Here is a 21983-nt window from a genome sequence, read left to right on the forward strand (position 1 = left end):
AAGCTCTACACTTTATTCAGGTTATTGTCACATTTTTGATCTATGCAAAATATAAGAAATTAATAGGACACAAAGAACACCATTTTTTTCACAATTTTTTTTTCTCTTGTGCCCCTCTCTTGAATCCTTCTGGGCCTTCTTGTTCATTAAATGAGTCAATGCTGATTGTATGGAACAATGTCGCCACCGTGTGACCGGGGAAGGTACACACATGCCTTTATTTATTTTCATGCTTCTGAAAAATGGGATCAGTTATATGTTAGTATCCTATGTATGTCATCATCTGCAGGTTATGGTATCACTGTAAACTCAGGGATGATTCACGTTTTTTATTATCTTTGGCACACAGTTGACCTGTATGGTTGCTGCTGTTGTAAAAACTACTGTTTCTGATGAAGGCTGGAGGATGCAAAACACTGCGTTTTTATACTTTGAATGAACATTTTATTTCGGCCTTTTCTTTATCACAGGAACCTTTAATCTTTTTCTGTGTCTTAATTCAGTATTGTCAAATTTGACAGAAACATCATCCTCGTCTGCGCACTGGTTTACCCATTTATAATATGACAAGAATAGTTAAATCAGCTCCTGGAGAACCTGCATGTAGCCTAATGTTCTGATCAACATCTCAAGCGTGACTTCATGCTGTGGTTACTCGAGCGAGATTACAGCTGTGTGAGCATGTGTGCCTGGATTTTTCCCTGCTGAAAGACAACAATGCAGCCATCTTTAGACATGTCTGAGATTGTAATCAGCGAGTGTTGTGATGACTGAATGACGATTGTCAATGTCCCATTCAGTACACTATGATACTACAATATGTCCCTTGTCCCTGACTCATACTGGGTGGGGTGGACCTGGTCTTAACGGGCTTATGGTTTTACAAAATAAGAAATCAAGTAAAGTATGACACAAAATGAAGAGAAGAAACTTTATAAAACAGTTTTATTTCTGTTAAATAAGTAAACTTGAATGGTGTTACAAAAATTACACAACCCTGTCATCAATATTGCATCCCTTACTGTGGACTGCCATGGATTAGAAAGCCTTTATTATTCTGCTGTATAAGTCTTTTTTATTTCAAAGATTTTCTACAAAAATCACATAAAAATGTGGATAATGTATTTACATGGTCAGCTGTTTATGCAATGATTAAATATCAGATTTCATTCAGCATTTTAGCATTTTTTAAAATAAATAACACATTATACATCTAACTCTTCTTAGAAGGGAAGTGGATCTAAAGACTTCCTGATTGTGCTCTAGCTCAGTACGTTACAGTGCAACAGGAAGGAGCTCATTGTCACTTTCTAGGCTTTTATGTTAGTGTGTGTGTGTCTAAAACCGGGCTTCTATGATGATGGGAGGTGCAGCCAGGCTCCCGTCGTGACAGTCAGAAGGTCCCTATCAATCAAAAGAGGCTTGTTAATTCAAGGTTTATGGATTCAACACAGAAGATGCTTTTTGTCTCTGTAGAATTTAGTTTGACTGGTCTGGCTTCATATGGCTTTTGTCATATTATCTTACCTTATTCATAACAAAGGACAAAAGAAAAGACCAACGATCAATTAAAATGCTCCTTTAGCTTAATGTGACTGCTTATGTTTTCATTGACTCTTCACATTTATTCAGTTCTTGATGAAAAATGACACAACAAGTAATTGACTACCAGTGGTGGAAAAGGACAAAATACTCAGTTACAAGTCAAAACCCAACTCAAATATAATTATTATTAGCTAAATGGACTTTACCTATCAAAAATAAAAGTACTCATTCTGCAGAAAAATGGTACCTATAGGTTTTACATTATAATATGACATTGCTGGACTGTTAGTGTTACTGATGCATCAGTAGTAGTATTTTATTTTTGGTTGACAGTTAAGTAGTTTAGTCCAGTGGTTCATAACCTTGGGGTTGTGCCCTCGTGAAGGGGTCACAAGGTAAATCTGAGGGATCATGAAATGATTCATGGGGGAAAGAAGAAAATGTTCTGTTGCACAAATTTATAACTATTCTTTTACTTTTCTCTAATATTTTCTTTTTGTGAATAACAGCATTAATTAACTCTGTAGGCCTCAGTTATTTAAATGAAACTATCGCACTTTGGTGGACCTGCGAACCACTGGTTTAATCTTTAACAATGTTTTGTTTTATGTATTTACTGTAAAATCTTGATCTGGAAAACATATACAACTATAGCTAAAACTCCCTCTGAAATGTAGTGGAGACAAAGTACAAAGTAACATGAGATGAAAATACTAGCACTTAAAATACATACATAAGTAAATGTGTGTAGTACAAGCTACGTTGAAACACATATGACCCTGAAACTGAAGCATTCGTTTTATTATTTATATTTTAACTTTCCTACTGAGACATGTTAAAATCTCTGCGATCATCTATGGACACATTATAAAACATGTAAATAGATAAGATCACAGTTTCATAAATAAGGCTATAGATTAAAATGAGATAAGGTTTAAGATAAAAAAAAATTATCTGTATACTAATAATCTGACATTGTATTTAGGATTTACATTTATCAGGGGAGTTCAAATCAGTCAGCTAACTGTTATCTACACAGTAAAATAATTTCATGTTATTTTTATCGTTATGTTGTTCCAGTCAAAGGCATATCAGCTGCATAGGTCGTGATGAGATTAATTATTACCCGAGCCGACTTAAAATACGTTAGTTAAACTCAGCTGAATTGCTGTCGAGGTAGTTGGAGAAAATCACAAACTGAAACAAAAAAAAAAAAGCTTCATATGTAGACGATTGTGTGAATATTATTCAGAGTGATTGTAAGAAAGTGAGAGACAGAGTAGGCAGGTGAAAGGGTGAAGGGTGAAAGGGTGTGCAGCAGGTGTGGGTGATTATTGACAGTGTGTGCTGATTGCTCTGTGCTCCTACCTTTGTGCATCTGTGTGTTGAGCTAAGATTTGAGATTTGTTTTTTTGTGGAAGCAGAAAGGTTTATTGATCAGGCTTGAGAAGGAGGAGTCTGCAGCTGGGAGATTAGCGCTGTGGCTCCGTAGTCTTGTCCCGACATCTGCCTCTCCGCCTAGAACAACAGCTACTGATCACTTCTCATTCAGTGTTTATGGAGGAGTGAGTCTCCAGTCTGGGATGAAGTTTTTTGAGTTCCCTCTTTTACCCATTTTAGGTGATAAAAGCTTGGATGTTTATGTTTAAAGGAAGAGTTGAGCGTTTCACTTTGTTTCCAGGAGTGAGACGAGAAGACTGATACCACTTTCATCATCAACCTGTCTGCTGAACATAAGGCTAGCAGCCATTACCTTAGCTCCGCTACCAGCCAATAAACATTTCAGCCCTATAAAATGGGAAATTGTTGTTTTTTTTTTTTACTTCAGTATTTGTATGAATTTGACAAATGATATATGATATAATTTGTTAATGAGTGAGCTTTAGATGTGCAGATCTCCTAGCTCTGGCTTCATGGACAGATAAGAGAGTGGTACAGATCTTCTCATCGAATCCCTCCGCAAGAAAGCAAATAAGCATCTTCCTGAAAACTATTGCAGAGTACATGATGATCCCTCATGTCTGCTCTTCATTATATATTAGCATTAGCATGTGGAGAATTTGACTGATTTCCTGTCAGCACTCATCACTTACTCCACCACAGAGCTTGGAGACCCACCCAGGCACCACGAACGACTCTTCTGATTTTGTCCACAGTCCTGTCGCCCCCTTCCAGGCAGCATTGCTTCACTTGCTTTTGCGTCACATTCAGTCTTCATCTTATTTTGTACTTCATCTCATTGCTTTTCTTTTAGGTCATCTGTTTTGTTTTTTCACACCATTCACTCAAAGCAATGCTACCAGACAAACTCAGCGAGCTTCACAAAAATATGTTAGTTGACGTATTTCTTAACATAACCGTATTTTTTCTTAAATTACTTCAAGCAGGTGAGCGCCAATGCTTCTGAAATAGAAATATGTGCATGCTTTGTTATACAGTATGCAGACACCTGAGTAAGATGACAATGCCAAAGACATGCAGCAGAGACAGTGTAGCATGCATCAGGCCATGTTCTACGGTATTCTTGTAGAAAATTGGTGCAGACATGCAGGCGACAGCAAAAACAGACACAATAGGGAGCACAGAGTGAGCTATTTCTGGAGCACGTGTGATCTTGACCGGATCCCTTTCATGCAAACTTATGACAAGCACACAAAACACACACACAGGCCTTTTTCACAGCAGACACTTTGACTTGTCTTTGTCGGTAAAAGCACAGCACAATAATATTAATGATGGCTCTGTTCACGTGTCTTACTGTGACATGCCAATGTGTCTTTCATAAAAATTAAAAAAAAAAAGCCTGTTCCACATTACACCACCACCACTGTTCCTCTAAAAACACACACAAAAACACAAAGCCCAACACTCTTTTAACACTTACTTCTGCTTTGGCCAACAGGTTTGCATTTTGTCTCCGCAGATCAGACTTGATTAAGCCTGTGGAGAAATAAAGAGACAGAGTGAGATAATGACACATGACTCTGCTATTACAATCAAAGAAAAGAATAAAAATATGACTTTATGTCCATCTTAATGCTATAATGAAAACTGAAATGTATATGCAGAGTAATGATATAGAAATACAAATGTGGTTGAACAACATGATGTAATAATGGTAACTATAGAGTAGATGGCTCCCGTTCACAGACACACTAAAATCCTAACAGCGGCTCTATTAAACTATAATACATTTTTGTTAAGTATTTCCCAAGACCGTGTGGCAACAAATGCAAATCTGAACAATAAAACACACTATGTCTAATTCAAGCCATGCATCCAAGCTTATCTTCATAGTTTATGTTGCACAATTATCAAAACAGCTTGATGGCAATTTAATAATTAACCCCAAGTTCCTCTTAGAATGTTTCACAACAAATTATAACCTTTGTAACTGGAGGTGTTACAGAGAGATGATACTGTGAGCTCTTTTTCTTTTAAAACTGGCATGATGACCACAGTAAGAAGTGCACTCGTGTCTAAGTGCTGAGTAAGTTACAAAAGACAGTGAGTCAGTCTGCTGACCTTTGTGGGCAGAAAAGTCTCACTAAGGAGTCTGCAAGTGTTTTTTTAGTGTGCACAAAGTTTAGCGCTTCAGTGACTATTACACGTTATCCATTGCTCATAAACCCCTCAATGGGGCATGCAATGGCTTTGTATTGACTGAGGTGTCAACTGAGGCATGAAATCTCCCCTTTATTCCCTGAAAAGCAAATGCCACTGTTTGTGATGTACAGTATGTCAGTATTGCGGCGCTGCATTTCTAACTGTATGGTGATCACCTTCTAGGTGATGCAAACGTTTCCATTACTCAGTCAACGGACAACAAAATGTTTACTGCTCCACCCTCTGACCTGTTTTTCTGGAAACTTCAGCTTAGAGCTTTCTTTAATGAAAAACAGTCACTTCTGAGTGACGAGAACGGAGATTGGAACAAGAAAGTGCCCTGCGGTGACAGACTGTCTTTTCCCAGACGACAGTTTAAAACAGAGTGTTGTGTTTTTACTTAACCTATTCAAGGAAATTAAAGAATTTCTAAGAACTAATTTCTCATCCTCAAGCAGCTCCTAAGGTCAAACAGCTTTCCTGTAAGCTACGGCCTGTGACAAGATTCGTTGTGAAGTATATTTAACAATAAAAACACATCTGTCATTGTGCTGGAAATATTCTGCACCGTGACATTTAACCCTGAAACAGTCCTTGAAGTTATACAATAACTGTGATCTCCATTCTTGGAATTCAACATTTTCCCACAGGAGCATTAGTAAACTCATAACAGAAACAGTCACAAACAAAGACAATTTTCGTGCATTGCTGTATGTGACTTGAGATCAGTAGCTTGTTATGACTCTATGCAGCATATGTTTCACAGTCAGAAAGGTCTTACCTGTCATTATTGTGCCGATTAGAAGAAAAACGCAGAGGAAGATGTTTCCTGCCAGTGTGCCAAATCTGTCAATGATCTTTCCCTGGCAGATGGTGAATATAATGCCAAACACCTGCACATGCAGAACATGTGATCGTTAGGAAAAGAGCTTAGGAAGCCTGCAGCAATCAACTATTCAGGATTCTGTTTAAGAAAAGCATTTTTTGTGAGCGCTGTTTACAAGCAGATTGCAAATTTGTAAGTCTTGCAAAGCCATCACATGCTTATGCATGGGCTGCAGTTATGGTGCTTGTTTTGTCTCATGCTGTGAATTGCAGCATTTGCACGTTGCATGTTGTAGAAGTTTCCTGGTTAAAAAAAGGTGAATGACTCACCTTCTCTGTGCGGCCAGTAAGAAAACAAACACAAACATGTGTTTTGTTGCTGTTTACTTGTTTCCTGTTTTGTTGAGAATGAGCCACTGAGCCCACTTTGAGTCACTGAGCCATACCTGTGCTGAACAGTTGAGGAGTCCGGAGGAGGTTCCCTCTGACTCTGGGTATGTCAGCTCGACTGCAAACTCAAAGCCCAGTGGCAGGTAGCCCGTCATGAAGAACCTGGACACACACAGGAGCACAGAGACACACAGATACAATCACAAACTCATCTAATAATGACAGGGTTTTCTTTGCGCACTCAAGTCTCATAGATGGATGTATGTTTTGACCACAGAGATAACACCTCCTTTTTTTATTACCACAAAACATCTTGTTCTAATTTGAACTTCAATATTACAGCCTGTATTTTGCATGTATAGGATTATAGAACACAAGCTCTGTTTGATTATGTGTTTTGTTTTTTTGTTGTTTTTTTTTTTTGCCTCACAAGAGGATGAAAACTTTGTGCGAACTAAATTGAGGTGCCCTCCCAGGAATTTAAGGCTATATATACTTCGCCTATAGCGACAACAACACAGGTCGTGTTATACAGGAATAACAGGACTTGAAAGCAGTCCAGTGACATCAGTTCATTGTCTCCCCCAGAAGCAGCAGGTTGTCTTTCCACTGAAGTGACAATAAGTGAAACTCAGTGACAAGGCTCTGACATGGCAACAGCAGCAAAACACATCATCCTGTGTCAGTTCATGCTGTATTTCCAGACACCTTTGACATTTAAGTAGGCTTCTACTGCCTATAAATATGCTTCGATGACAAGAACATAAAGCAGTAGACGTGATCCCTTCACATGTTTTTGCTTTGTTTTTAAATATGCGATTCTTAATGTCCATCAAGAGTTTTGCTCAGGACACAGAGATACATAGAGAAATTTGAATTCTCACAACAGAAGCTCTTAGATAGAAAAATGCTTGGGACAATGGTTCTACACATTGGATAAAAAAAAAAGCTAAAGCAGTGTTATCAATTGAATACCAGGAGCTCCAGCAGGAATGTGAAGCTATTTGGAGCTCATTCGGTCTCCATTAGCCTGAGTCACATGAATCTTGAACACTGTCTGGCGTGCATGTGAGCATGTACGGTTTATTATGTAGGTGTGCCTTCACAGAAAGGGCGAGCCCAATCTGGAAGACCAATCTGTGCTACTGAAGAGGTGTTATGATTTCAAAACAGCCACATAAAGGTTCAGACTGGATGTGAAAGTACTGCTGGCTACCAATTCTGGTTTGAAATTCAAAACAAAAGAAAAACACGTCAGAAGTCTTGTAGATCATTTCCCTTCATAAAGATTTAAACTGTGTTATTTTTTTTTATTCACAATGGCTACATAGCCTTTATCTTTATGCACTCTATCTACATCACTGTGACACATGTAAGGCGAGAGTAATCTTGAACACAACTTGACCGTTACTGCTTTTTTATTTGTTTTGAAAAGACTATATGTATCCCAGACTCCCTGGAAAGTAGTAATGAGACATTGTGGATTAATCTGATGGCCTGAAGTAAATTAAATTGAATTAAATTAACTGTTTAAGATGATTCCTCACAACCATGGTCTCTGTCTCTGGCAGGGGGTTATATTACCTCTGCTCTGTATATCCTGAGTTTACTAGGTCAGTGTGTACAAAACCAAAGGCTTCATCTTAGGTACCACGGTGTATATGCGACAGCTTATCAGGCCAAAGTTGGCCACTAAATCAACACACTGTAAATTATTGTTGCAAATGTCAACACAAATGTTGCATTGAGACATCCTCTGTGTAAGGAATCTGCACACAGTTAGAGCTTAAAATATGTTCTTGCTGAGCCTACTCCATCCATCAGTATGTTTATATATATATATATATATATATATATATTTATATATATATCACTTTATATATTAGTTTTCTGTCCTTTGGCTGAAATAATTATATGTATTTTCAATGCAATGAATGAAAGAATACCCAAGAGCTCCAGCGGTGATGAAAACCACCCAGAGGTGTCCCAGACTGAGTGTAGCAGCATAGACGATCATCCCTACCAGAGACATGAAGTAGACTGCCAGGGTAGTCTGCCTGGAAAACACATGAGAAATATACAACTATCTGTTATAGTTAATAGTGTTATTTAATATATAAATAACAATATACAATTAACATTATCTGGATAAATTGCTGCATTGTCAAGTGGATAAGGAGAGTGGAGTTATAGACCACAGCAGCTTCTCAATTGACTTAAAAATGTATTAAGATAAAAAGCAGCGTGATATAACATTATAGACAGTTTTCAAATTTAAATATCCCCTGCAAAATCTTTGATCACTGGGTCACACTGGCTCACCGTTTTATTTGTTCTTGTGTAAGCACATGAGGAGAGAAAATGGTCAGTGGTCTCACACTATTCCACTAATCAACAGGTGGCAGTAATACGCCAAGAAAAACAACAATGTGCCATCAAAGCAAGCGAAAAAAGAAGAAGACCATTAGCAAGTGAATATGGATGTAAACAGTGCAGGTTTTCAAATTAAAAGCAAATGCCTTTGCAAATGTTTTATGAGGAAGAAAATGCATTATACTTTTGTGTTAGACCTAATAAGTTAACACTGAATGTTAAGTTATTTTGGTGGCAAGAAAACTCCCCAGGATGCCTATTAAAATCACTATATAGTTACCAGCACTTGTTGAATTATTTTTTCATTTGAGACATGTTTGCAGAGAAAATAGGTAAGACAGTCTCAAACAGACAGAATTGTATACACTTTGAAATAGGTATTGTCCACAGCGACCAAAAGACAGCTGAGACTGCAGTCTGACATTTAGAAAAAATGAAATGACTTCAAAAAAAATTCCCCAAAAATCAATAATAAACAGCATTTAAGAGAAGTGAATTGACACACAATTGGTGAGGAACTGCAAAATATGTGAGAATGTGCACTCAGGCTATAATGTGCGGGACTGAATGCGTCCCTGCATGTATGCCACAAACGTGGCTGCATTCCTCCATTTGCGGGACAAAAGTCTTGTAAGTAAGACAGCAGGGGTTGACTGAAGCCCCCCCATAGGGTGGACACTGCTGTCACTACACAGCCACAGGGCCCATGAGGACGAGAGGTCACTGTGAGAGCAGCATGCTGCACCTGGATAAGCAGACACAGAGCCCCAACAGCCAACGCATAAATACTGAAGAAGATGTGCAGTGAGATGAGAAGGGGAATAACAATAAACAGGACAGAAGAGAGCTCATGTAGCTGCTTAATGATGGATACAGGTAAAATAGGAGTTATAAACTTTGGATTGTCAATCAATAAGTCACAATCTATTCTTTTTTCTGTTCCTCTCGTTCTCGCTCTCTGTGCTTCTTTTTATCCACAACACTACAAAGGACAAACTGCTGCTCCTTCCCTTTGCCTTACTTGTAGGTTTTAGTTCTGTCCAACCAAATGCCACAGATCAGAGAGCCGACCATCCCTGCAATGACGATGGTAAGGCCGATCCTCCCAGCATTCACCTCTTCTCCCTGAAGAATCAAGGAAAACAGAACATAGCTCAATGACCTTGTGACCTTTCATGCCGAGAAAAGACAGTTCCAGAGAAGGCAGACGCCGTTTTACACAGTGAAGGTGAGGTGTGAATTTCTACATCAATCTGATTTAGCATCAGTCACACATCCTGTTGATTGCCAGTGAACTTAAATCAAAGGCTTCATAAAACATTATTCCATAAAATTATACATATATCTTGTGATCTTGTGACTCCTACAGAGTTTCAATCTATGGCTAAGACTACTACTACTACTGAAACTTCATTTTAATTAGAAATGAATGAATGTTGTGTCTTGAGAAAACTGGGTTTTACCACTGTGCAGTTTATTCATGTCATGTTACATTATTTCAAGGTATTAAATATAAACCCTAAGCCCAACTTTTCAAGTCCTGAAATGGTAAATTATAGGATGTGCATTAAGAGTTTTGGGAAGTATGAGTGACTGGAGGTGAATACAAAGGAAACACTGATGTAAAACACTGGTGTGTTTACTTACTGGGTAATGGTCGATGATCATGCGGTTCAACAGGGTGCCAACAGCATAGAAACAACCTACGTTCAGACCTGTAAGATGGGAGAGACTGTCAAAAAAGTCTGCACACCACAAACCACAGGACAAAAATATTTCTCAGGAAACATTTCACAACTTTAACGAAGCATTGAGCTAACTTCCTTAACTGAATAATGAAATATTATAACACGAGCACGTGGAAGGATTTGGTTCTCACTTGTGTCTAATGGAGCAAATCAAACTGGTTTCCAAAACACAGAGCCGTCCTAAACCAAGGATTTCTATAAAAGGATAAGTAGCCCTGAGTGTTTTTTCCAGAACACAAGCTTTATATAAAGTCATTCACTCAGACATAAACTAGACGAAAACTAAAAACTCTTTATGTCAAACCATCTGCATATATCACTGTGTAAGAATGAGTCTGTTTCAGGAACTGTCAGGAACAGCAGCTACAGCTCAGTTAAAGTGAAGGGGACAGGTGGAGCTGCAGCCTGAAGGACAGACTCTGACAACCACAGGTAAATCTGGGACTCTGCATAGTTATCTGACAACACGTAAGACCACATCATGCAGGAAGACAGAAGGACGGACAGACAGAGACACACACACACTAATAATAGTCACATGAATTGTGTCACATGCAATGATACACAAAGGTCACTGGAGGTTAAAGTGTTTCCTTAAACTGCTCACAGCTGTTGGCGAGAGCTGCTATGACTGGACAAACTGCAAAGAGACTACTTTCACTTCACAAAATGTTTTACTTCTGGTCACATCGCACAAACACACGTGTTAAACATTGTCAGACCATAAACAAACTTTGGACCACGACACTTTGGACACACTCACCATAATCTCTTTTAGGCTTTTAAATAATTAATGACTTGTGTGCAGTGCATTTTATGACATTTGAGATAAACCTTGTTACACTTCTCTCTCTTAATGGTCTGCATGTATATTTCCTGCGCTTATGCAGGAGAATCCCTGACTGACGTGGTGCTGTGGTGACCACCTGAATGTGGCGGCCATTTTCAGAGAGACTGGTCAATATGATGATTACTGTGAGACACAATACTGACAAACAAGTGTGGAGAAAGGCTATGACCAACCGTAAGTGATGATGAGGAGGATGAAGGGCCTGTTGCGGAGCAGCCTGCGGATGGAGGCAGTGTAGGAGTACTGCTCTGGTGGGATGCTACGAGCTGTGGCCTGGGCCTGAGTCGGAGGAAGTTTAGGACGCTCCTGGAAGACTGACATATAGAGACACCAACAATGATGTTAAACACAAATAAACAGCGTATTTAATGCAAGATATTCAGCTATGAGCCCACATATATTTCAGGAATGTGCTGAAATACAGGAAAATGTGCAGAAAACAGTAAAGTAATACAACAAGAAGTGTCATATAGCTTCACTGACACACTGGAACAAGAAGATATAATTATTATATGTGATATTGTCTAACACTGTAGAAAAATGTGCTTTTAGCTTTTTGAAGCTGGGGACATTTAAGGAGAATATTGGGATTTAACAGGCTAAAACAACAGAGGCTTACCGTTGGAAATTACGTTTCCCTCATTACGCAAGCAAACTGCTGCAGCTGCAAACTTCCAGCATGTGTACCACGTGCATGTACTACTGCACAAATGAGCTGTCTGTATTTAGTGTAAATCACTGTGAGCAGCTGCAAACGTGGACACATTCAGACAGTTGGACAGGTCCAAGCACATACAGTATGATCAGCGCAGCTCCACATGTTACGTGATGTAGCTAGTCTTCCAGTGAGCATTTCTCAGGCTGAGGGACAGGCAGCCAGTCACCGCCACCTCTCGGGGTGATGACTGTGATGTGACCCGTTCCAGTTGTTCTTTCTCCTGGGTGGGAGCACCTGCCCTCAGGCCTCGTGGAGAAACACAGATGTCTGTCTTTGTGGTTACTGGAGCCCATCCAGTCCCCCCACCCCCCTCCCACCCAAGTCAATCTAGCCTGGGGGTTTGTGTACAGTAACCACTTCTTACTAATTTTACTAAAGGAACCTGCTCTTAGATACAACTGCTCTCTAAATAAAGGTGAAGTCATTTGAACATGATCGCAGCTGCATTATACTGCTGTGTGGTCATTGTTTGCTTTCAGAGTGCTCATACTGAATACCTGTAAAAGTTTTAGTTTGTACATGCTCATTTTCCCTTAACACTCAACGAAATCCACTCCAATATTGTGCGGACCGTCTCTGTGGTTAATTCAGCAGCAGCTAAACTTCGTCTTTCCCTTCTCTTTGCACACAGTTTATGAAAATCTCTGAATCCTGGGACTTTGTCTGCCCTGCTGACTCACAGGCCTGTTGCAGGGCTACAGATGGCCCAGCCAGCAGGACAACCCTCACACATGGCATCTTGCATGTATGTGTGAGGGTGTGCTGTGCGTGAGTATATGTGTTATATCATGAAACTACTGCGGCCAACTGGTGTGAATTATCTCGCTGGAGTAACCAGGAGCAGCAAAAGTCACATCCTTTGCTCTGTCCCGTCCATCACATGACCTAAAGTGGAGGAAAGTCGGTATGTGCAGTGAAGAATCTGTGCCCTGATGAAGATGATTACCAGGGTAGGAAATAAGAAAACAAGAAATTCTGCGACAATACATTTGGCTTGATTTTGTTTATTTTCTTCTGATTATATCATTTTACTTCTTCAGGCTCCTAAGAATTATTGAAATAAAACAGTACAGACTCGTGTGCTTTCTTGCCGACAGTTAGACGAGAAGAACGATACTATGCTCATACTTGTATGAGCCAAGAGATGGTTAGCTTAGCCTCGCACAGAGACTGGAAACAGGGGGGAAACAGCCTATTATATTGTTTATAGCCTGGCTATATTCAGCTCACTAATTAACTTTGATCCATTTATCTTGTTTGTTTAATCCGTACAAAAGCAAACATGAAGTCACTGTGACTAAAATTATAGTCAATCACATCACTCCCTAATCAAACAACTAATCAAACGACTACTTGTTTATGTAATGTGTTTATTACTGATCATTAGAATTGCAGATTTTGTAACCTTTGGATAGAACCTGGCTAGCTGTTTCCCCCTGTTTCAGTCTTTATGCTAAGCTAAGCTAACCACCTTCTGGCTGTAGCTTCATATTAAGCAGACAGATGTACTAGTGGTATCGATCTTCTAATCTATCTCTGGGCAAAAATACAAATACGTGTATTTCCCAAAATGCCTTACTATTCCTCTAAGGGGTCAGAAGCAAAAAGGTTAGAAGCAACAGAAATAAAATAAAAAACAGGCCCATAAAAGTGTCCGATTCTTAAAAGCACATAGTACGCTGTCCAGCTGGCCAAATGAACAGAGAATGAGCTGAAGTCTGCATTTCAAGGTGCACTTAACGCAACAGGAGACTATAGTGAAAATACAACAGAGACAGTTTAGTCAGTCTGAATGCTGTGCGTGGTACTACTATGGAATGCCTTCACAAGCATCCTTTTGTGTTTCTGAACGCTTACGAGCGCCCCCATCCTCCCCCTGACATGACAGGACAACAGCTTTTTCATGCGACTTCTCTGACCACTGCTCAGCACAGTGTTCTCTGCTGAAGAGTACTACTGCATACTTACAACATGGTTTAGTATCCACTGTGTTCTGACTAAGCGCTTCTGTTATCAGTCTACCTCCTCCCTGAATGACACAGCACACGAATCTCGTTTTCTCAGTGACACAAATAGAAAGAAAAATGAATGTAATCGTGACTCACTGAATGTGTAATTATATGATAATAACTATATAATAATGTATGAGGGAAGAATAGGAAAAAGACAAAGAAAGACAAAATGCCTGGGCAGCAGATGTAAAGCAGACTACAACTAAGCATTTCTTCTTAAAGCTCATATCCCATTTGTCAAGTCACGCCACTTCCTTCTATCGGACATTGCTAAGTTCTTTTGTTACCATAGATTCTCTTTTTTGATCTCTCTGTGACTAACATTTATTTGCTCCACAATAGTGTTGTTTTTGTCCTCCCTTCGGAAAGGGTTTTGTGTTGGTGTGAACATGCAGGTCAGTACTTGTCTTATAGACTGAAAGGATCTTCTTGTCAGAGTGTAAGGCTGCTGTAAAGTAAAACCATCATCAGATAGAGCCACTGAATAGGGAAATCCCATTGGCCTGTCTGAAAAAGATCCGGACAAAAGGCATCAAACAGTCTAAGTACAATGAGAGAGAGCATAAAATGTGGAAGGTGTAAAATCTTAGTGAATGAAGTGATGACATCCTTTATTTCCTCTCACTCACTTGACTCCTTCATTGACTACTTCACTTCTTTACCCATTCACAAAAAAATCACTGACAGTGCAGTGCAGTAAAATCAGTTTTGATTTAATCTGCATTTTATGTAAATTCAAAAACTGCCGAAACTGGAAAAAACATATCCCCCTAATGGTGTCTAGCCACGCATAAAGTTTCGGTTTTATCTGCTCAGGTTCCTCTTAGATACCTGTCACTACTCCAGTGAACGAGGTGAATGGGGTTCCTTTTACTCCACATTACAATCAAATATACAGAAATACTGAAGACTCCGCAGAGTTGAACATGAACTGTAGGAACAACTTTCTATTTAAGAAATAGTCCCAATGAGAATCTTAAAATGTAGTTTTACAGCCCTGAGCAGAACAAATCAAATATATTCACTTCTGTTGTGTGATGGGATGACAGGACATGTGTCATTAATTCATGTCTCAAAACCACTAGAAGTCAAAGAAACTACCAGTTCTCTAAAGCTGAAATTATAAGCTTTTTAATCTGTACCTGTGAATCAAAAAATTCACAGGTACCAGCTTCTCAAATATGAATATTTGCTAGTTTCCCTTGTGTTTCTATGATTGAAAACTCAACATCTTTGTATTTTTGACTGTTGGTAAGACAAAAACAGCAGGCTTCAGGGAATATTAATAAGCATTTTAGAATAAACAATCCCTTATTAGATATCGGTTATAAAAAAATAACTGTCACCCAAATTGAAGAAAATTGATGCCATTTGATAAAAGACATTACAGCTAAACCACAATATAAACTAAGGTCTTTGGTAGTTGATATTTTACCTCAGTCGTGCAAATTCCTAACAAATGTGTGATGAATCCAATTATCTAGACAGAAATTACTACTTTCGTTACTGGGGTTGAGTTATTATTTATGTGCTACATTCATCTTACCAAAGACAACGAGGATAAAGAGTAAGGTGGCCACTCCTGCTGTGATGTAGAACATGACGCTGATGTGGTGAGCCAGCTCATCCATGTCGTCCACATTAGGCACCAGGATAGGAGGCACAAGGAAGCCAATGGCAATGCCCAGCTGTGAGACAATGAACACATATAACACAAGTTAAGAAAAAAACTCAAGTGAGAGTTGTAAAACAGCTCACAAGTGAACACATCCTGAGCTACATTCATTCTTTTAAAGTAACATTAAATCACGGTGTTAACCCCACTATATTGACTGAAAGGTACCACTAGAGGCCATTACTGCTTGTTTCGACACATTTTAAAGTGTATAAGTGACATGAAACCCTGAGACTGAATTGGTCTTTAAAGGCACACATCTTGATTTTAATTATTTTTTATCTTTGATTATTTGATCTTAGTTACATTTTCATTGTTAAAACAAATTATTCCAACAGAGTTTCAACCATCAACCACTTATCTTATCTTAATCTTCTCTACTACAGTATCTCATATCTGAATCTTGTATATGCAGCTCAATGAAACATTCCAAATACAGGTTTTTGCCCAAGAGAAAAGCAAAAGCTCAGATCACCATATTACTATTGTATTAGGCACACTGCTATATAAACATATTTTAACAGCATATATATCATCTGAGTAATTCACACAGAATTTCAAGATCAGGACAAACTGCTTGTACATTTAAACCTCTAAACAGACCAAGTATGAGGACGAGGTTTCAGTAAACAGTTAACATGACTCTCTCAAGCCTCTCACACTGAGACACTAGAAGTCCTATGTGACTCTGGCATCCAGTGCAGCCCTGCACAATCTACAGGCAGCTGTCAGACTGTTCATGCCTCTCTACGTGTCGCCAGCTGCAGAAGCAGAAATGAAATGGTAATTGATTAGATATTCAGACAAACCTGGTTTCCCAGAACTCCTATGGAACAGGCAGTGGAAACCTCTTTCTCTCCAAACCACACAGAGGCAAGGTAAGAAGGAATACCAAGGACAAACACTGTGGCTACTGAGCACACAAACTGGCCAAAAAAGGTGACTGGGAACAGATTGGGACTTGCACTACCAATTTTTATCCAGGCACCAATGCAGTTAAAGGCTGAGCCAACGAGGACCACATCTCGGATGCCCCTGTTGTCCAGAAGCCACAGGACGGGCAGAATAAGTGGGATATAAGTGAGCAGATATATCATGGACAACCAGTCGATGGCCATAGAGTCAATGTTGTAAAAACGCATGAAAATGTTGCTAATAATGCCGTACTGGAGCCACATGAAGGCATTGCTGGCTGAGACGGCGCTGAAGAGAAACAGCATGAACCAACGACGATGGTAAAGTTTGGTTTCACACTTCAGGGCCAGCTCTGCGTGGTCACGTTGCAGAGTCTCGGCGTCCAACCGGGAACCAATGGAGATGGCTCTGCCTAAGGGTCCTGGACTCCACTGCAGCGAAGCGAGGCCTGGAGCGAGATTCTTTGCAGCCTTGGACCGCGGCCATTCTTCACCACTGAGTTCAGAATTTGCACGGCTGCCTTTCAAAGTATTGTTTTGTGGCATTTCAACTGTCCGAAAGCGGGCCCCTGGAACGTGAGAGGTGAGAGGTCTTAAGATTTCGGAGCTTGTGTCCTAACAGCTCGCTGTCCTGTATGCAAACTGCTATCTGTAGAAAGATGCCAGCACTGAGCACTGCTGAAATTGCTAATTCTTTTACCAGTGTCCTCAGTCCATTCACAACTGTGCATGTGACAGCACTGAGCCTCTACACTGCATGTCCACATATCTATTACCTTCAGTCCCATCATGTGATGTTAATATAGGACATTTTCCAATACCTAAACCACTCCCACCAACTCAGACCATGCATTACCTCTTCAGTTAACTGTCCAAGACCTATTTCTCCGTTGAACTTTAATTAAGTCTCTTGTGAAAGCTAACTCATTTGAATGTGAGGAAGATTTTGATGTTAATGTTTCCAGGTCTTTGTTATTGTTTACCTACAGATACCTGCACAGTAATGATACAAAGAATATTCTTTTCCTCCATTCATTTCACATATATATATTCATAAGGCTGTTTGGATGCTTTAACATAACCTGCGACACAACCAAACTGAGGCCTAATCTGTCTGTAACACTTCAGGCACAAATGACAGAAAAATGCTTCTGATGTTAAGAGAATTAACTCTGACAGTGTAAGGGAAGGTTTGAGTGTTAAATCTTTTTCTTTTTTACATCTTTCTTTTTTTAAGTGCCTCAACAAATGCACCAGAAGATTTGTGGGAAGTCTGCAAGTGTTTGTTCTTCCTCCCCAAGTCTGCATCCACAAACCCACTCCATGCTCTACTATACATGCAGCAAATTTCCCAGCGCTAAGTGATGACTTTTCAGTGACATTTATGGGGAGTTGATGTTAAGTTGACTCAAGTGTTGTTTGTTCAAAAACTTAGGGTGTTAAATCTGATGCTTGTGGGCTTATATTAACAGTGGCGTGACGCTGATCTTTGTGCTGCCGTCTGCTTATTTGGTTGCTCATAATCCAGAGAAGCAGAGAAGCAGCACATTGATGGTTCTTGTGTGTGGTGTGGTGTGTGGACACGTTTTCCTAAATGCAAAATGTGCATCATGATGTCGAGGATTTTGTGTGTGGTGACCATTAAAAGTCTCAGTCAGAGAATTTCATGGAAGAAAAAAAAAGATTCAAGGGTAATGTACTGTAAGTTGAACATGTAATAAATGGTGGATTACATTTAAAACAATCTTCTGAATGTATTTACAGCTTTGATCTGTCTTAGTTAAAAAAAATAATAATAATAACTGATGTTTGCCTTACAAATTATTCCACTCTTTGAATAAGCTGCTTGAATAAGTCTATCTATCTATTTTGCAGTACATCAGGACCTGAAGACATATTAAACAAGCTTGTGTCTTATGTAATTTTTACAGTTCTTTTTTAGGTGCCTGGAGCCAGGACCAAAATCTGTGGAATATCAGCTTTGGCTGGATCCGTTCACAGCTTCATACTTTTTCACTGTGAGGAAGAAAAATACACATTTTGTGTAGTGGGGACTTTTCCCCTTCCCTCATCTTGTTAAATTCCTCAACTGTCTTATAGTATCACTACCTTGCTAGCTGATTAAATCTGGGAGCCCTTCCTGCCCCCCCAATAACTTGACCACAGGCATTACACTGTGAGGTGTGCCTTTGTTCCTACTTTCTTTTGATCCACTGTGGTCATGATCTCAATGCCTGTAACCATTGATCAACTGTAATTACATACAGTTGACCACCCCCCTTTGCCTGTATAACTGTCCCCCTGCCCTTCACTCTGGGTCAGTCTGTTGCCTCAGATTCGCTCTGTGTCAGTGGGCTCACTTTATTCTGGAATACCAATAAAACTCACACCACTACAGCAAACTTTGAAAGCTAAGGACTTGTGTGAATTTTCTTCAAATGGTGCCGTGACCTGGATGGCAACATACCTCCACAGAGACCCCTTCTTCCAGACCAAAGACACAACAGTGACCTGACACTCCAAATCATTTGTAGAGGTAAGGGATTCTTTTAAAAACCCAATTACTGTGGCTGTGTGCTGTTGGAAAGTCTGTGAAGTTGGAACCCCAAAGAAGTTGACACCATCCTCAATTTTAAAGTAAGTTTGCTGTATGGTTGTGAACAGGGATTCTCCAGTTAGCAGAAAGGTAGCTGATAATGACATAAATCCTAAGAACTCTTATGTGTGTGGGGTCAGGCCATACAGCACAATGGGAGGACTCCCATCGATGGCTCTGCCCATTACCTCCTGTGACACTTCAACTCACACTCTCAACGCCACCTATGAACACTTCCCAATCCATCACCAACCAGACAGTTAAAACTGCAATCAACACTCCTAACTCTCTCAACCTCACAATGACTCCACTGAAATGGTTCCCTTTCATGACTGTGGACACCTTGCCAGCATGACCAGTTACTGTTTCACGCCACTACCAACAGGTGTAACTGGATTTGTGGCCGGACGGTCTGGGGTGTGTGGTCTGAATCATGTGATTCCACCCATGAGAGTCTTTACCATGCCACCTGAGATTCACCTTGTTAAAAGAGACCTATCTACATCACGCATCACGGACAGGATTCTCTGGAGCCTTGTTTTGAAGCTATGAACTATGGAGTCTCTGGAAGTTTGTGGTGTCACTGGAACATAATGTTGCATGTTTACCATTATGCTACTATGTAATAAGCAATTAATCACATGAATATCGCCAAGCTATTACGTGACCCTGCTACCACTTGCTTGTTTGTCTTTAAAGGAAACCTAGGGTCATCAGGTTAGGTCATTGGTTTATTAATTTTTTAATTCATATTTTTTGGTTTCTGGAATCCTGCTTAGCCTTCTGATCACCTGTCTCAAGCGTATTTATAAATCATTTATCCCTAATCCAATACTAAAATAATGTCAACTCAACTTGTCCCTGCAAAAGATGAAGAAAATTCAGATTTTTGTTCAAAAACTGAAACTGATTTAAACTGAGCATGCTTTGATTTTGCCTCGTTTATTTTTCTGGTTTTTAATGTATTGCCTTGTTTTATTGTTTTCCTTGGTTTTGAAAAAGGGCATAACCAGTAATGTTTTTAAAAAAAAAAGTGTATATTGAGAAAGAAAAATACAGTACAACTACAACTATTTGCTTTTTGCTTTATTTGCTGCCTTGTTACTGTCATTATTGTATTCACTGATTTATTCAAACCTTTGTTAGTTTTCCTTTCAAACAGCTCATGGATATAGTTTTTATTTGTTTGTTTATTTGTTTGTTTCTTTGGTTGGTTGGTTGTTTTGAAGACCTCTTTATGTGATTACTATTATAGCCATAGCTGAGGGGAGTATAAGCACTGACCACCTCAGAACATGTTCACAGCAGTAAATCCATGCCTCTTCTTGCATGCTGTAGCTGCATCGCTGTGTGTCTCTCCCATTCATCCCCTCACATTCTCAGCAAACAATGTTGTTCCTTGAACGCACAAGAGATGCGCTGTGGTCGCCTGAATGTGCGTAATTACGCAAACGTGCCAAACAGATGTGGGGATGTCTAAGTGATTAGCGGTTAGTGGAGCTCTTACACATTGTTTAAATCAGTGATGAAGTAGCCCAGGTGAAGAGCTAACTTGACCTACTCACTGAATAGGGGACTCTCTTTGCCTCACTGCCTACCTGATTCCCAAAGACTCCGATGGAGCAGGCCGTGGACACTTCCTCTGAACCGAACCACACCGACGCGATTCTCGACGGCATCCCGAGGATGAACACCTGCGCAAACGAGCAGGAGAACTGCCCCAGAAAGGTCACGGCGAACAGGTTGGGTTGAACGCTGGCCACTTTGATCCATGTCCCGGCACAGTTGAGCGCAGTGGCTACCAGCGCGATGACCCGGAGCCCCTTCTTGTCCAGCAGCCAGGTCACCGGGAAGATGAAGGGAATGTATGTCAGCATGTAGATCATAGACATCCAGTCTATGGTGAAGGCGTCCACGTTGTAGAACTTCATGAAGATGTTGTTGATGATGCCGTATTGTATCCATTGGAAGGAGTTGCACAGTGAATACGAGCTGAAGAGGAGGACAATCATCCAGCGCCGTTTGTACAGGCGGGTCGGTCGCTGCGCTTCCTGACCGTCCTGGTGACTCTGACAGTCGGAGCGCTGCGCCGCGTCGCCCGCCTCCGGGTAGACATGGTTCACCAAGTCCGCTTTAGTTTGATCCCCGTTAAGTTTAGTGTCTCCTAAGGCTCGTTTCTCGCTCATATTAAACTGGTCTCTTCGATATACTCATGGAGTATAAAGTTCACACCCTGTGGTTAAAACACTGCAAACTAAGCCGAGAGTGACTGAAATTCGCCCAGTTTCATGGGTGAGCAGTCGGCGCTTTATAGGCCTACAGCTTCATGTCTGAAGCTTAAAGGAGAAGTTCGACTCAGACGTTTTGTTTTAAATCTCAAGTCCATTGATGTGAACAGTTAATAAGCGAGTAGTGAAGGCTCTACAACTCGCAGTTTGAGCGGCACTCTCGGATCCATGAATGCATTTCCTCCCGGGGTTGAACTTAGTTTAGAAGTCGAACTTGCGCCTAAAGTCAAATAATTTGGAGCCTCAGATAACTTAGTGAGTGAAAACGATCCTCTCAGGTCGAGTTTACCGACTGTTAACACGTGTAGGAGCCGCCTGCCGTGACCCTCCACCCGGACCTAAAAGCCGCTTCGGGCTCTTGAAATAAGTCGGTCAACTCAGGCACAAGGGCGGAGTTTCATTGGTCTGACTGTTGTTTCTGAACATCCTGTAACACCGAGACA

At 40.2% G+C, this 21983-nt stretch overlaps 1 protein-coding gene across 4 annotated transcripts; it reads right to left on the reverse strand.

Annotated features, from left to right (window-relative positions):
• Positions 1–917: 917 nt before the first annotated feature.
• flvcr2b (FLVCR choline and putative heme transporter 2b) lies at positions 918–21889 on the reverse strand. Of its 4 annotated transcripts, none has more exons than XM_071479193.1 (10): positions 20851–21880; positions 15614–15755; positions 11511–11651; positions 10387–10454; positions 9761–9864; positions 8313–8423; positions 6423–6528; positions 5933–6044; positions 4430–4485; positions 918–1404 (listed from the first exon to the last, which is right to left on the reverse strand). In XM_071479193.1, exons 1-10 carry the CDS (start codon positions 21436–21438, stop codon positions 1339–1341), a joined length of 1494 nt encoding a protein of 497 aa, XP_071335294.1. In that variant the 5' UTR covers positions 21439–21880; the 3' UTR covers positions 918–1338. The 4 variants fall into 4 exon arrangements, with proteins under 4 accessions (XP_071335294.1, XP_071335291.1, XP_071335292.1 ...); XM_071479190.1 differs by lacking the exon at positions 20851–21880 and adding an exon at positions 16552–17272 and having other exon boundaries at positions 1337–1404; XM_071479191.1 differs by lacking the exon at positions 918–1404 and adding an exon at positions 2949–3063 and having other exon boundaries at positions 20851–21889.
• Positions 21890–21983: the final 94 nt, after the last annotated feature.

This window comes from Trachinotus anak, unplaced genomic scaffold (genome assembly GCF_046630095.1).
Source record: "Trachinotus anak isolate AG129_WGS33_773 ecotype Australia unplaced genomic scaffold, CSIRO_AGI_Tana_v1 ptg000005l, whole genome shotgun sequence".
Lineage (NCBI taxonomy): Eukaryota > Metazoa > Chordata > Actinopteri > Carangiformes > Carangidae > Trachinotus > Trachinotus anak.